Source organism: Agelaius tricolor, unplaced genomic scaffold (assembly GCF_023055355.1).
Source record: "Agelaius tricolor isolate 1412-34295 unplaced genomic scaffold, bAgeTri1.0.p SCAF_4, whole genome shotgun sequence".
NCBI lineage: Eukaryota > Metazoa > Chordata > Aves > Passeriformes > Icteridae > Agelaius > Agelaius tricolor.
Genome location: NW_027269264.1, coordinates 49,352,418 through 49,368,743, shown reverse-complemented (window position 1 = coordinate 49,368,743; position 16,326 = coordinate 49,352,418). Strand labels below are relative to the sequence as shown.

At 57.5% G+C, this 16,326-nt stretch overlaps 1 protein-coding gene across 5 annotated transcripts; it reads left to right on the top strand.

Annotated features, from left to right (window-relative positions):
- The first annotated feature begins 550 nt into the window (after positions 1–550).
- Positions 551–16,036, top strand: DNAJB5 (DnaJ heat shock protein family (Hsp40) member B5). Of its 5 annotated transcripts, XM_071425679.1 has the most exons (5): positions 2,862–3,006; positions 3,564–4,191; positions 7,190–7,434; positions 9,647–10,245; positions 14,377–16,036. In XM_071425679.1, the coding sequence occupies exons 2-5, from the start codon at positions 4,124–4,126 to the stop codon at positions 14,608–14,610; spliced, it is 1,146 nt and encodes a 381-aa protein (XP_071281780.1). In that variant the 5' UTR covers positions 2,862–3,006; positions 3,564–4,123; the 3' UTR covers positions 14,611–16,036. The 5 variants fall into 5 exon arrangements, with proteins under 5 accessions (XP_071281782.1, XP_071281781.1, XP_071281780.1 ...); XM_071425681.1 differs by lacking the exons at positions 2,862–3,006; positions 3,564–4,191 and adding an exon at positions 551–632; XM_071425680.1 differs by lacking the exon at positions 3,564–4,191 and having other exon boundaries at positions 2,830–3,006.
- The last annotated feature ends 290 nt before the right edge of the window (positions 16,037–16,326 follow it).

Sequence of the window (16,326 nt, the reverse complement as noted above, 5' to 3'; positions counted from 1 at the left end):
ACTTGAGCTCAGGGGTCTTTTCCAACCTTATTCCCTCAGGGATGCTGCACCACCACAGCCCTGCCTGCGCCGGGGTCCTGGGGGCTGCCAGGCCTGGAGGATGGGGCACGGGCCCTGCGCAGCTCCAGCCCCCGACAGCGTGCTGGCTGCCCCGGTGCCCTCAGAACCACCCACGGCCGCCGCGCCGCCCCGGCCGGGTCACGGCCCCCGCTCCCCGAGCCCCCGGAGCCGCGGGCGGCGGGGGAGGGGGCGCGCCCACGGACGGCCTGAGGCGCGGCTCCTCGGTGACGTAACGCCTTTCCAGAAGATTCCCCCCGGGGATCCCGCCGCTGCGAGCGAGCGCCCGGCCAATCAGAGAGCGCCGAAAGGGCGGTGCTGGCTTGAACTGACCAATGGAAGGCGGGGACTGCGAGGCGAGGGGGGGAGAGGTGGGCAGGTGAACGGCGGGGGCCCGCCTTCGCCCCGCCTCCCTTTCAGGACAGACCAATCAGCGTGGCGCAGCAGGGCGATGGACAGCCCCCCGGGCCAACGGGGGCGTGGCGCGCGCGGGCGGGTCTCCCCTGACGTGGCGGCCGGGGGGCGGGGGCGGGGGCGGCCCAGCGAGCGCGCGGCGCCCCGGGACAGCGGGAGCGGTGAGTGCCGGGGGGGCCCCCCGACCGCCCCCGCACCCCCACACCGACCCCCGCAGCCCGGCCCGGCCCGGGGGGCCAGCCCGCCTGCCCTGCGGGGTGCCAGGGAGTCACTGCGGGACTGCCGTGGGGTGACAAGTTGGTGCCGAGGGGCCGGGAGGAGTCAGCCCCCGTGCCCCACAGAGCGAAGCGGCTCGCTGTGGGTGGGGGGGATCGTGTCACCCCGGTGTCACTGTGGGGTGGGGCGTCACTCCGCGCCGTGGGGTGACAGGGTGTTGCCGTGGGGCTGGGCGGGGGTCAGTCCCCCCTAGCCCGGGGTGACAGGGTGCCCCTGTGGGACCGGCGGGGGGTGACAAAGGGTCACCCTGGGGTGGGGGGCAATGCCCCTGTCTGGGGCTAGCAGCGTGTCGCTGTGGGGTCAGTCCCCCTGCCCAGGGGGTGACAGGGGTTGCTGTGGGGCTCAGCCGTCAGTTCCCTGCGTCGTGCGTGACAAGTTGTTGCCATGAAATTGGGGGGTCGTCAGTCCCCCTGCACTGTGGATGCTAGAATGTCACTGTGGGGCTGGGGAGGGTCAGTCCCTCTGCCCCGAGGAGTGACAGGGTGTCACTGCAGGGCTCATTTGCCCCTCTGCCCATAGGGTGAAAGCATGTCCCTATAGGGCTGGGAAGGGGTACTTGCCCCACTCCACCCATGGGGTGACAGTCTGTCCTGATCTGGGGACTAAACCTCTTTTTTACCACTTTGTGAAGTGGCAGGGTGTCCCCAGGGGCTGGCAGGATCGGCCTCTCTGCCCCAAGGGGTGACGGGGTTTGGCAGTGGGTCTGGGAGCTTAGCCCCTTTGTGGGTGGGGAGCAGAGGGTAGCCAGCCTGTTCTGTCTCCATGGGGTGACACGGAGTCTCTATGGGGCTGAAGGTGGGGGAGGAAGGAGTTGGCATCTCTGGCTCCTGTGGGCTGTCAGGGTTTCTTGGTGGGGCTGTGGCTCAGGGTTAACTGGGCTGCCCTACCCTGGTGACCAGGTGTCCCTGTGGCTCTGAAGAGTGTGTCAGGAAGGGGTTAATCCCCGTGCCCCATAACAGAGATAGTGCATCCATGTGGGGCAGGGAGAGAGAGGGTGACACCCCCTGCTATGGGGCTGCAGTACAGCCCTGTGGAGCTGGAGAGGGTGGTGAGGTTAGGGTTAATCCTTCTCTCCTGTTTCACTTTGGAGGGAATAATGTGCTCTGTTTGAGCTATGTGGAGTGGCCTGGAAGGGGTCAGCACCCCTCCACCACCACCCTGGGGGTACCTGTGTATCCCAGTGGGGCTGAACTGGCTGGTGAGAGAGTTGGTAACCTCCCACCCAGGTGACAGTAACACGATTAGAGGGACCAGCATGGAAGGGGTTAACCCCTGTCCTCAGTCGAGGTGACAGTGTCTCCTGGGAGGGCTGACCAGGAGGATAGGGTTAACCTGCTTTCCTCTTGAGGCTGGCAGTGGGTCCCGGTGGGGCTTGATCATGGCAGGGGGTCACCCCTGGACCCTGCGGGTCTGTGCACTGGGGCACAAAGCATGAGTGAACCCCTGTGTGTGTGACAGCCCCTAAAAAGGACAGCACCTCTGGGCTTGGGAGGGGGACAAACCCCATCCCCATGAAGTTCTTAGCCTCACAGTGGGGCTGGGTGGGGGGCATGGGGTGGCGATCTGTGCAGTGGGGGGGTGCAACCCCATCCCCCATGCCATTGTGAGCATCCTGGTGACTCTGGAATTGGGGTACCCTACATGGGGAGGCAGCACGGGGGGGGCTTGACCCTATCTCCACACAACTGTGAGCAGCCGAGCGTGGCTGGAAAGAGGGGAACCTACTTGGGGAGACACTGTGAGGGGCTTGACCCCATGTCCACCCAAGAGCCAGCACTAGATAGGTCTGGAAAACGGGGGACCCTGTCGGGGGTGATCTCAAGTGGTACTTGACACCATCCGCATGCAGGAGACAGCACTTTGTGGCTGTGAGGATCTGGGACCCTCTCTGGGGACATTCTGAGCGGGGGTCCTGCGCCGTGCCCACGCAGGAGGCGGCCGCCGGCGGGGCTGGCAGCGGGGGCTGTGCTGGCAGAGGCAGCGAGGGGAGGGTTAACCCCGTCCCCACGCAGGTGCCGGCACCCCAGTGGGGCTGTCGGTGGGGAGGGGGAGGCGGGCGGTGCGTGTGGGGGCTCGGGGAGGGGATGATTCATTGCGGGTAGTCATGACATTGCTGCCTGGTTGCCTGAGACTGCCATCCAGCACGGGCACGGGTGGCTCTGCCTGCCCCGGCGCGACAAGATCCCCACCAGCTCCCTGACTGAGCCCGGGATACGCTACCATGCCGGCAATCCTGCTCTTCTGGAGCCGCGCCGAGAGGTATGCGCTGCCTCGGCACCCGCGCCTGGCCGGACCCGGGCGGCTTGGAGCCCGGCGGGACTCCAGCCCCTGGGGACACGGCGGGATGGGGGCTGTCGCCCGCCCGGCTGTTTCGCTTGCCGCGGGTGGGATGCAGGAGCTGCTCTGGTGGTACCCCCAGTACGGCTGCCTAGTTTCGGTGTAGCGCTTCTGGAGAGGATGCTCTCCGTGGCCTGCGAGTGACGGTGACAGACGAGGGGACGCGGTGGCATTAGCTTTCTTTGGCGTGCCTGAAGGTGACTTCTCAGAAGTAGGTTTTGCGCCGTGGGCTCGGGGGACGCACCGTCCCCGTCCCGCTGCCCTGCCGCCACGGGGAGCCCGGGACGCCGGGCGGGAATGCGGCACTCAGATCCCTTTCTGCCGGGGGACCGGTGCCGGCGGCCGGTGAGGGGGACACAGGGACCCCCATGCATCCGAACGGGAAAAGCTGGGGAGGTGCACATTGGTTAACGTGACTTTTTTCCATATCAACGCCGCCCTACTTTTCTCCCTACCCGATTCGCCTGGCGGGTGCTCAGCCCTGGGCGTCAGCAGAGTCGTTTCTGGGGACACCGGGGGGCTCCTGGCTGCGCTCCCTGCGCTCCTTGGAGAGGGCTGCGTGGGGGACGTGACGGTATCAGGCGGCTGGGTGCCTTGTGGCAGCGGAGAAGAGGAATGCTGGAACTGACGGATTAAGCAGAAGTGTCTTAATCTGTCTGTTTAACGAGAAAGCGTCAAGAAACCAATTAAAAGGAAAATTACGGCACGGCGAGTGACTCCATTGAAGGGGTCTCTCCGTGCGCGGCTGGGAAGCACACAAAGGACGGCAGCTCCCCGGCGGCACCGCGTCGACCGGAGGAGCCCTTTCGGAGCCATCCTGGGAGCGAGGTCAGAGCCAACCACGGCCGCCGGGCTGGCGAAGAGCTGCCCTTTGGGTGTGCCGGAGGAGGTGGAGGGGGGGACTCGCCAGCAGAGCATCCCTTGGCGGCGGCGGCATCCCCGGCACGAGCCAGCACCTTTTGCCCCGCCGCCCTCCTCCCGCCCTCCAGTGCCTCCCAGCCGGGCACACAGCACCTGCCGCCGCCTGCGGACAGCCGCGATGTTTAAAATAAAGCTAGAGCCTTTAAAAATGACAGCTTGGACTATGAATGTGTTCGTAAAGTTTCGGTAAGTGGGTTTCCGCCTCTCGACCTTGTGTCCTCGTTAAACCATCAGTGCCTGTCCCTGGCATCCCGCGGTGACCTTGGACCCCGAGATGGAACAAAAAAAATCTTGTGCCGTTGCCAGGGTGGGTTTGTTCCCTTAGATGACTGCCGAGCAGAGGGATTATGTCAAACGATCGCTATTCAGCTGGCGCGCTAGCCCAGCGGTTGCTCGGGCTGATGTCATGTGCGGGGCCGGAACAAAGATTTATTCTTTATTTAATTTTTTTTTTCTTTTGGTGTGGTTGCAAGAGGAGGATGGAGGTGGGGCTGGCTCGGCAGGGCAGGGAACTGCCTGTGGTTTTCACCAAGGCAGGGTGGCCGTGAATTATCTGGGAGCATCTGATTTGCAAGGGTGATACAGGAACGCCTTTGCCAGCCTGAAACCCCCCCCCCACCGCTCCCGAGGGGGTTAAATGGGAAGTCAGGAGAGGATGACTGAGCAGAAGGGGGAGAGGATCGGTGGCAAGGCGCAGCTGATCCCAGAGAAGTGGGAGGGAAGGAGGGAGGCTCTGCAGGGACAGAGTCGTGTTTTACCACCATTGTGCATGTGAGCTGAGCCTCGGGAGCGTGCCTTAATCCACTGGGTCACCCTCCGGCACCTGGTCCTCTCTGGCACGGTAAACGCGGCACCGGGATGCATTTCGGTACAGAAATTCCCTTCCCCACGCCCAGCCAGATGAAGGGGTCCTTGGTCAGGTCAGAGATTCTCATCAGGCATCCCCACCCTGGCCAAAGATCTCTCGGTGGGCAAGACCAGAGATCTTGTGGGTGGTGACAGAATTTTGCGTTTTTGGGATGTCTTTTCATGGGAAACGCTGTGGGGTTTTGGCCAGATGAGGGTGCCCCAGTGGTGCTGTCAGGTTGGGCTGCCTGGGGTCAGAGCCAGACACTGTGGTCCCTGGGCAGTGACAGTTGAAGGTTTGTCAGCTCTGTGTTGCTGGAGCTAGGGTGTGATGGGATTTTCTTTAGCACTGCTTGGTTTGCTCTCGCTGTGGGAGGGTCAGGAACAGGGCCAGACAGGGCCAAATCGTCATGCCAGTACTAGCCTCAGGGAGCCCCTGCCCTCCACTGGAGGTTGCTGTGGGGATGTGGGGTGTTGGAGTGACCCTTGGTGTGGAGAATGGACAGGATAGCTCTTGGTTCTCTTGCTGGTTGCTCACCCCAGGGTCTCCTGCAGCTTCCCCATCACTTAAGGAGGGTAAATGGGGAGGTGGATGTGGGCTGGGGGCAGAGCATCCCCGAACACCTGCGTGGGCTGCGTGCTGCTGGCATCTCTGCATGCAGGAGCTGGTATAGAGATGTGCTGGCATCCGGGAGCTGCCGCAGGAGACGCTGTCAGATGCTCTTTATGCCCCCAGGGACCTCCTCCCACCTCTTCTGTGCCGCCTGAGCTGTTGTACAATGTTTGCAGATGCCCCCATCTCCCTTCACTGTGTCCTTCAGGGGTGCCTTAGCTCCCCTCCCCATGTACAGCAAAGCTTCTCCTCCACAGCTGGAGCAAAAAAGAGCAGAAGTCGGTGGTTTGGATGGAGGTGGCCAAATGTGAGACCAATTTCCAAGCTCTTGTAGGGGGTCATTGCCCAGGGCATGGTCCAAGGCAAGTGTTGGATGCTTGGTGTGGCTGCCAGATGCTTAGAGCAGCACCCAAGCATGGATCCTTGGGGAGCATAGCCACCCTTGATTGAGCTGTGATGGTTGGGAGGTCCCTCTGTGACCTCCAATGGGAGCTCATGGATAGAGGGTAAGGGTGAGGAGAACATCTGGTAGTTTTTATGATGGTGAAGGAAAGGGCCAAAACTCACACCCCATTCCATAATCCCTCTGCTGGAGGGGCACAGTGGATTGGGGTGGCTCAGGTGTCTTTGGAGCAAGTATAGGGTGAAACTTTGACTGTAGCAGGGAGCAGGATGTGAGCAGTGGGAGTGCAGGTCTGCAGGGGCAGCACTGAGTGTGAGAGGGGCCAGGCCAGACCCTGTGGTTCCTGGTGTCAAGTGTTTGCTGTCAGATAACCAAAAGTCAAGGAGCAGTGGGAAACATCCGTGGAGAGGCATGGGACCTGTTAGCTTTTGCCTGGAGGAGCAGCCCTGCCATCCCCCTGGCTGCTCCCTGGATGGTTGTGACTCCAGCGGTGACTGGGGGATGAATTACGGCCACCGGGTTTTCCATGCCTTAGTATAGGCATGGGCACGGCCTCAGCCCCCGCGCGATGCAGCGAGTGAGCCCTGAGCTCCTGCCTTACTGCAAGATCCAGTTGGGGAGTGCAAGTCAGGCTAGAAAGTGTTGGGTCTTTTTTTAAAACAGAAAAAGAAAAAAGCCCTCCCACCATCACAAGATGTTTCTGTCTAACGGCTCCGTTCTCTCTCCGCTAAATACAAATTATGGCTCTGACAGCCGGAGGCGCTTATCTCCAGCTGAATGCCAATTGCTTTCAGGAACAAAATGTTTGAAGTTCCTTTAAGGTGAAGGCACAACGTGGTCCCTGCCACTGCTTTCAGCCTCCAAAACCCGCTGTCATCACCCTGACTTGGGTCTCAGGTCCCCAGCTGGGAGAGAACCAGGCAAGGGGGTGGACACAGGCCGGCAGCTACATTTGGACATAGCTCAGCCCTCCTGACTCAGCCAGGGGGGGACGGACAGGGACGTGGTCCTGGCCTGACGTTAGCAGTGGTGTGGCCCCTATAATAGCACCGTGCCCCGACTTGAGCTCTCTCTCCCTGTTAGCCTCAGAGATGAGTCTGCCCATCCCAGCCAAGGGGCTCAGCGGGATAAAACCAGAGCTGGGATACATTCTGGCACCAGGGCTCTGACCTCTGTTGGGAAGCGTGGACTTGAGCCGACTCTGGTGCTGCTGGCCCGCGGGACACAGGGAGCATCGTCTCCGCGACAAGTGTGTGCCAGTCCTGTCCCCAGCTGCCCCTGTGTGATTTTCACCTCACGAAGAGCTGTCTTTCTCCTTTCAGGAATAAGTACTCGGCTCCCAGCAGCGTCGCCATCATGGGGAAGGACTATTACAAGATTTTGGGCATCCAGAGCGGTGCTAATGAAGATGAAATCAAGAAGGCCTATCGGAAAATGGCCCTGAAATATCACCCCGATAAGAATAAAGACCCCAATGCTGAGGAGAAGTTCAAGGAGATTGCGGAGGCTTATGACGTCCTGAGTGACCCCAAGAAACGAGCTGTGTACGACCAGTATGGGGAGGAAGGTAAGGGGATAGACACTGCCCACTGGGAGGCAGGGATGTGGGGTCCAAATCTGTTTTAGAGGTGAGGGAGGGTTTTCACAGAGAGGTGTTTCGGTATTTCATGCCTACTTCTGAAATGGGACTGGTTGCCAAAGAATCAGAGAGAGTGAAGGCTCCACAGGTGGCAGAAATCACCTCTCATCCCACTCCTCCCCAGGCTGCTTCACTTTTCCAGCAATTTGTCAGCTTGCTTCCTGGGGTGGCTGGGCTCCTCCTGCCCTCTGCCCCAGAACTTTGGGCGCCAGCTGAGAAATTGAAGGAGCTCACCTCCTGGGTTGTACCTAAGGTAATTTGTTAGCAGCTCTTTAAATGACCTAAATAACACGGCAGAGACGTACTGCTTCTGCCCACATTCCCCCTGCACTTGGGCACTGGTCCCACTGTCCTCCCTGGTACAAGCTGACCTACAGGATTCAAAGCTTTTCCCAATTTAAGTAATAGGCCCTTGTTTTGAAACCAAGCGGCTGCTGTTGTCTGGTGGTTGGCATGGAGGAGGAGGAGGAGGAGGAGAGCCACTCCAAGGCAGGCGGCCTTATTAGTCGATGATGGAAGAGTGCAGCCCCATTCGAGGAGAGTGCCGAATAGCATCTGCATTAATCAGCCCAAGGCCTGGGTGCTTAAAAGAGCAGGAGGTCTGGCAGGAGCAGGCTGCTGTGTGGAAGAGGCAGCTCCTCTCTTGGGCAGGTGCATCCCCTCACAAGCCACCGGCGGGATTAAGCAGCAGTGGGTTAATTGTTGACCCGTTAGTTATGTCAGGGCTGTGATGGATGCACAGGGCACAGTGATTTGCTGCCCTGTAAAATGAGAAGAGACTCTCTCAAGTGGGAAACCAGCTTTTCCCGGGAGGCCTCAGTGAAATCGGAGCCTGCTCAGGCTGGCGTCATGGGATTAAAGGTGAAACCTCCTGGCTGTACAGTCTATTAGGAGTGGGGCTCACTGGGGATTTGGCAAAATCCCTGTCGCCTGCAGGCATCTAAAATAAGAGTGAATTAAGGAAGAGGGTAAGAGCTCCCTTGCTGCCCCATCAAGTTAAAGACCATCTTCCACCATGTCCCATTGTTGCTGAACCTCTCATGTTCCATGACCTTCCCCAAATGTTTTGTTTCCCTTTTTTTTTGGGCAATGAAGATCAGCATTTTGAGGAACTTCAGGGTCACACATGCTATGTAGGCAAGATGAAGTGGGAAAGCCCCTTCAGCCCACCCAGAATACTGACTTCAGCACTCAGAAGAGACCCCCGAACTTGTCCTGTTTTGGAAAGGGCTTGGGGGGTTGGGACAAAGGACAGCCTGTCAGAAATAGTCCTTCACTGTCACTGGTGTGCCCTGAAAATAGTCCCTGAGCTAGGCTTGGCTTAACCCTTCCCAACCCTGCTGATCAAAAATAGCCTTGCAGAGCATGTGTGACCTCTTTGGGGGGCATTTGTCATGTGCCTTGACTCTTTGGGACTTGAGATGAGTTGCAGTGACGTCAGGCTCAGCCTGGAACCTGGCAGGGGAGTTTCCCATGGGAAAGGTTGCTAAATGATTCAAACCTGGAGTTTACCTGGCATTTTATACAGCCAGTGTGAGGGACCTGCATGCCGACCTGGAGGTCTGCTCACCTCCACCTGCCTGTAGAATCATTGATGGTGGAGAAGATCTCTTAACACCATTTAATGAAGCACTGCTATGTTCATCACTAAGCCATGTCCCTAAGTGCCACATCCACACACCTTTTGAACACTTCCAAGAATGGTGACTCTATCACTTCCCTAGGCAGCCTGTTCCTGACCAACTTTTTTGTGAAGAAATTTTTCCTAATATCCAGTCTCAGAGACAAGGCTATTGGGGCAGGAAAGAGCCTGCTCATGGGGAAAAATGGAGATGGACTGATCAGGGTATGTTTTAAATTAAAATTAGGTGAACAGGGTGGAGAGAATCAAAGAGGTCCTTCAGTAGGGATAGAGGAAACAAAACCTGAATGGATTCTGAGCTTGCAGTGTGTAGGAGTGAAACTGTGTGTCACGGGTGGAGATGGTGCCTTCACAGTGGTTGGGCTGGAGGTGGTATGCACACTCAGGAGAGGGTGGAAGGAGGTGGCAGAGGCCATTCTCCCACCTGGGCAGTGCAGTCCCTGCAGAGCATTCCCCCACAGGGAACATTCATGTCTCCTCTTCCCCCTTGTCTTCCAGGTCTCAAAACTGGAGGTGGCTCTTCAGGTGGCTCAGGGAACACCTTCCACTACACCTTCCATGGAGACCCCCATGCCACCTTTGCATCCTTCTTCGGAGGCTCCAACCCTTTCGACATCTTCTTCGCCAGCAGCCGCTCCCGGATGTTCAATGGCTTTGACCAGGAAGACATGGATATGGATGATGACGACGACCCTTTCAGTGCCTTTGGCCGGTTCGGCTTCAACGGCATTAATGGGGTTCACCGGCGGCACCAGGAGTCCCTGCACACGCGGAGGAAGGTCCAGGACCCACCTGTCATCCACGAGCTCAAGGTGTCCCTGGAAGAGATCTACCACGGATCCACCAAGAGGATGAAGATCACTCGCAGAAGGCTCAACGCTGATGGCCGGACCATGCGGACTGAGGACAAGATCCTAAACATTGTCATCAAACGGGGTTGGAAGGAGGGAACCAAAATCACATTCCCCAAAGAAGGGGATGCCACTCCAGACAACATCCCTGCAGACATCGTCTTCATCCTCAAGGACAAGCCTCACTCGCACTTCAAGAGGGACGGGACAAACGTGATCTACACGGCAAACATCAGTCTTAAAGAGGTGGGTACGGGTGGTAAATCCCATGGTATGTGGGGTGGCACTGGTTCATGGCCTTTGGGGCCAAGATGGGAGGCAGTCCTTCTCCTGCTCTGGATAGGAAAGACCAGGTAGGTTGCAAGACAGGAACTGCAGAGGCCAACTTGGTCGTGGCTTTGGAGGTGCTTGACTTCCATGCCAGGTGTGGGACACTGATGCTGCGGTCCCTGATGAACATACCTCACTTCTTGAGCCAATTCAGGTGGCTCATTTTATCCATTTTCTCCCTTCTCCGTATGTCTTGTTCTTCTATTTTAGCATACGGTATTCACATGTGGAATGAAGGGCATATCTGCTGTAGGAGCAAGGGAAAACCCAGGTTGGGTGGCATCAGTCTGATTCCTGCTTTTCCTGTAGCTGAGCCTGCTGTGGCTTAGTTACTGCCTAGGGTTGCACCAGGTGCCTCTTCCCATGGGCAGAGAGCAGGATCACGTGGAGGAAAGTGATCCCTTGCCCTCCCTGAGCAGTGTTTTCCTTGATTCTGGCTTTCCTAGATAAGCAACCAAACAAATTAAATACCCAGGCAATGAGTAAAACTCAACACTTCCAGGCTGCCAGTCCTGGAGGTCACGGCAGGGCTAGATGGATGCAACAGATCATCCAGCAATCTGCACGAAGGTGGGAGAGAAAGGGAAGATTACCTCAGTACAAGATGTGCTGTTCGCCACTGCTGCTGTAAAACTACCTTTTAATAAATCCCAGCTGGCAGCTGCATTTAACGTTGACATTTTTGGCAGCTGCCATTTGCTGTTCCTTTCAGACGGTAGACGCTGTCTGTCTTCTTAATGAGCTGATTTTTTTTTTTTTTTTCTTCCTGAAGGCAGATTTATGTTCTCAAATGCATTGAATAGAAATAAGCTCAATGGGCCAGACCTGAGGCAGGAAAACGTGATCTTGTGAAGTGTGCCAGGAAGTCAGGAGGGCTCTATGATGGCTCTGCATCCCAGCTCAGGCTGTGGCCGGGTGTACTGGGGGCAAAAAGCACATGGGCCAGGCAGAGCTGGGCACTCCTGAAGCAGCCTCAGCTCCACTTATATTGCAGACTCAGGAGTTTCCCTCACAGTGCAAAGTACAGAGGTTTATTCCTGCAGTAGCTGGTTCTCCTGGATCTCCAATCCAGAAATACTCGGGAGACACTGCCTTATTTATGGAGCAGTGCATGCCGTATCTCAGATATTTCCTGCTGTTCATTCCTTTTATCTGACCTGGCTGTGCTGATTTCCAGACCATGTTAGCCCAAGTCTGTGCACTGGCTAGCATGGAGGGACTCCTGCCTGGAGTTGACTTTTGAGCAGTAACTGGAGAAACAGGCTCGAGAAGTGCACCAGAAGTGTTGGACACCTGTGAGCTCCATGAGCAAGGCCTGCATGCTGGCAGCAGATTTGCAAAATGCAGACACAAAGCAGAAAATCAATGGTCCAGGCAATCCCTTATCTCTTTCAGCTGGAATGTCTGGTCTCTGACCTCCCCCAGCACAAACCCAACATGCTGGGCATCCTCATGGGGCTGCTGGTCTGGCTGACTGTCATCCCCAGCCTGCTGCTTGCCAGGACAGTGTGATACTCTGCTGCGTTTCTCTTCCAGGAAAAGAAGTTCCTTAAGTGCTCTGGAGCACGAGCAGATGCTGGGAGCCCTCCAATTCTGTATGCTACCACCTCAGTATGTGACAGAGCACAACTTCTCCATTTCCTCAGCCTCTGGCTGTAGCCTTAGGTGTCTTCTTGCACCTTCTGCCTTGCAAGACTGCCTCTTCTAGCCTGAATTTTAGTCTCTGCCACTGCCATGAGAGAACATAGTGCCATCAAGAAAGCTGGCAGGTGATGGGTACTGGAGGGCCTTCCCAGCCCTTGAGTCCTGGCCCTGCTAGGTGCCTGGCTGGGGCAGTGCAGGAGTTTTGCCACCTGTCTGCTGCAGAATCACAGATGTAGGAGTGCTTTTCCGGGGACTCGTTGTCTTCCTTCCTAAAATCAGAGGCATGTGCTGCAGCAAGGAGCTGCGGGAGGGCGGAGACGCGCAGCTCCACCAGCAGCTGCCTCTGCCGGGAGGCAGCGCTGCCGGCAGGGCGTCCTGCCCTCCTGGCTGCTGCCTGATGCCTGCCCTTGGCACCATCCCGCTTTGCATCCTTTACCTGGCGTCACCCTCCTCGAAGCATCCGCGCCTCAGCTCATCCCGGCTGGGACGCGGCCGGTGGCGACGCCCGCCCCGGCGGCTTCGCCGCGAGCGGAGGAGGACCCAGTGGTGACCTAGATAAAGCTCTGCTCGCACAGCACAGTGCTCAAACCCAGGGTGATTTCATCCCCAGGGATAAACCAAGCCTCTTTCTAGGATGCGGGGTAGCTCCCGCGGTTACTGGTGTTACTTCAGCAACTGTTTTCCCAAATGCCAGCAAAGTTGAGCAAGAAGAATGAAAAACAGGGACATACGGCGGAGGAGCGATCGCCTCGGATTCTTGCGTCTTGGCTCTGGGAAGGAAACATTAAGATCCTGTCTGCCTTCGCTGTTACCGCCCGCTTCTGCTCACATCTCTGCTTGCTTTCCCCATCCACGTGTTCCCACAGGGACTTCTTGTTCTCCTTTCTGTTTTGTGGCTGGAGGTGTCCTTTCTTGGCACACATGGGCACTTGCAGCCATGGCACACTGCGCTGGGCACCAGCGAGCAGGAGGGCTTTGGCATCCATGCCTGAATGCACAAACTCCTTGATGTAGGGAGATTGTGCTTTGTTTTCCCCCCAACCTGCTGGAGGTCAGTCAAGCACCTGCTGCTCACACAGAGCTGGTGATGGCATCCTCCTGCAGGCTGAAGACTTCATCCCTGGAGGACACCCTCTCCAGGAGGAGCCCTGTGCAGATGAACCATGCAAAGGAGCTAGGACCTTCTCCCCTGTTCTCCACTCAACGAAGACCCTGAACCAGCTCTGGCACAGATCCCACTGCAAACCCTCTGGTTCAAAGCCTTGGTTCTGCTGCAGAAGCCCCATCCATCATCTCAGAGCCAGTGGCCAGCATGAGATGTTTCTCCTGGTGCCTGTTGCTGCTCTGCCTTTGGAGGCTTTTCCTGGCAGAGGGGGGGAATGCAGAACATTCCCCCACCTACCCCAGAAACAGCAATTGCATCTTTCTCCACTCCCTTTGCAAGGTGTTTTGGGCGGGCTGGGACCCCCAGGACCCAGTTCAGAGGGACGGACCTGTGCCAGCCCCCACATGGAAGCTCAAGGCTGTAGCTCAGCACCCCCCCAGCCCCCATCCCCTTCCAGAAGCATCGTTCCGCAGTCCTCTCGCTCAGCCCTTGCTGAAAGCCTGGAGACGATCCTGCCCACATGTACGACAGAACTGTCTGAGTTATTTAAGGACACAAGGATTTTCTTGCTGCATTCCTGCATCACGTGGCTTGCCAATGCAGGCCGGTGTGCGGCTGCTGCTGGGGGCTGGGGTGCAGAGGGGTGGCACCCCCACACCAGCTCCTGGCTGTGCAAGGGGATAGGAGATGGGAACCAGCCCCTCCAGCACCCCCAGCTCCCAGGGAAGCTCAGTGCCACAGCCACACCATTGTGCCATGCTGGCATGGCCTTGTGGGGGCTGTCAGTGGCAGGGATGGGACAGAGGACAGGGGACATGGGCTGTGCTATAGATAACCCCAAGCACTGGGCAAAGCTGCCGTGCTCTGGAGGGTGACAGCTGATGGGCTGTGGCAGCATCCCATGATCTCAGCTGGATTTTCGGCTGCCTGAGGCTGGGCGACAGGGCTGGAAAGGAGCTAAATTTAGCCTGCGTTGTTGCTGTGGGTGGCTGGGTGCTGGTGGTGCCTTCTGGGCAGCCCAGCAGGTGGGGAGGGGAGTCCTTCCCCCCCATGAGAGCTGGGGCACCCCTCTCCTGCATGGCTCCTGCAGCCCAGTTCATGGTGATTGGACCAGGTTGGTGCCAGCAGAGAGCTGTGCTTGCACTGGTGAGCATCATCCAATGCTCTTGGGCAGCATCCAGAGGAGCAGGGCAGTTCAGCCGGGGGAGCAGCCAGTGGGGGTACAGGGTGTGCCTGCCTGTCAGGATGCTTTGGGGTATCAGCCCCATCTGATGGCCTGTTCCCTCTTCCTTCCTCAGGCCTTGTGCGGCTGCACTGTGAACATTCCCACCATCGATGGACGGGTGATCCCGCTCCCCTGCAACGACATCATCAAGCCAGGGACAGTGAAGAGACTACGTGGGGAGGGGCTGCCCTTCCCCAAGGCCCCCAGCCAGCGAGGAGACTTGATCGTGGAGTTCAAAATCCGCTTCCCGGACAGAATAGCTCCCCAGACGAGACAGATCCTCAAGCAGCACCTCCCATGCTCCTAGAGCCCAGGGACTCTCCTCCAAAGCAGCAATACTCCAAACGCGTGTGCCACAGCACCTGGCCTGCACAGAGCCAAGGTGTCACAGCACTTTTAAATGCAAAAAAAGAGAAAAAAACAACCCCTCACACTACTTTTCTCCCCCAAAAAACCCATCCGACCCACCCCCTATCCATCCTTCTTGGCCGGTTTTTTACTCCAACAACGGGGAGACTCCTGTCTGCCGCAGCTCCCCCGACTGCCAAACCTTTTCTTTCTCCCCAGAGGTCCATTTTTTCTGCCTCGCAAGAGCGAGAGCTGTGGGCCCTTTGCCCGGGGAGGTGCGTCGTGTCGTGGGTTTTTTATGTCACCTGCTTTTCAGGCCACTCTTCCCACAAGAAGCTGGACTTGCCGGGGTCCGGCGCTGTGTAAATAGGACTCCGCAGGATCTGGCATCCCCGCTGCTGGTTTTTCTCTTCCCCTCTTTGATACTTGCTGCTGTTTGGGGTCCCGGCTGTACCGCGGTGCCGATCACTCCTGCCTCAGTAGTGGTGGCCCCCCCAGTAGCTGGACAATTTCTCACCTTGGGGCCACGGTACCAAGTCCAGCCGTGGCCCGCTCTCCTGTGCCAAGCCTACACCGAGCCTCGGCTGTGCCAAACAACGGAGCACGTGGGGATGGTCCATCCAGCCTCCTGCCCCTGCCCGGGGATGTCCCCAGTGCCCGTGGGCAGCACTTGCCTGCACCTACTGCCCACGGGGCCCAGCCAGCAGGAGGAGGGGGGAAAGCCCAGGGTGGAGCTTTCTTTTTTCAGATGTGTTGAGTTTGCATTGCTGCTTTTATTTTTTAAATACATATATATAGAGCTCATTAGATAAACTTCGTAAGGGTTTTTCTCTGCCTGTATTGGGGATACTGGCCTGACGCACCCAGGCTTTTTTTGAAAGGGGGATGATTCAGCCACACGAACAGCAAACCCCCGGAGTGGGGTTGTGTGTGCGTGTAGCACTAATCTGGGTGCAAAAGCAGAGCCAAGCGTGAGCAGAGCTGTGGGTTTCACTAGTGTTTCAGGTCAAATTAGGGATTCTAATAAGAAGAGAGAGGCGTGTGTATATATTTTTCTACAGGGACAATTCATTCAGGAGGTGTTTCTGGACATCAGGGCGGATCTGGGAGGTGCATGAGGCAGTCTGCTTAGTGGCTCCATTTTCAAATACTGTATTTTTTTAAAACCTTTGGATTTCCATCAGGAGAATTTTTATATTTCTTACCTTTCTCAGCCCACTCTGCCTCATGCCATTTTTTTTCCCAGGAAAGGGAAAGGGCTGGTGTGGAGCTGGAGGCACATTTGACCTGGCTTTGTACAGCTCCTCTTTCACTGCAGCACTGCCAAGAAAACCCCTGCCAAATATCCCCCCCCCCCTTCCAACCTGGGAATCTTTTTTTTTTAATTCCTAAAAAAAAAAACATTTACTGACTTGAAGCAGGAGGTCCCTTGGGGTGGGGGGGCTGTGCGTGGGGTGTCCGTGGGGCTGGGGGTGCAGCTGTACAGTGTTACCTGTGGGTCAAGGAGGCCTGTGAGGCACTGCTGAATCAATCACCCGCTTTGGCCAGCCAGGGGTGGCCACTGGTTCCCTCCACTGGTCCCTGTGGAGTTCAATGTGGAGAAATGTGGTGGACAAGGTGAGCGAGAAGACAGGCCAGCACGCAGATGCAAGCTGATTTGTTTTTCTCGGTTTCA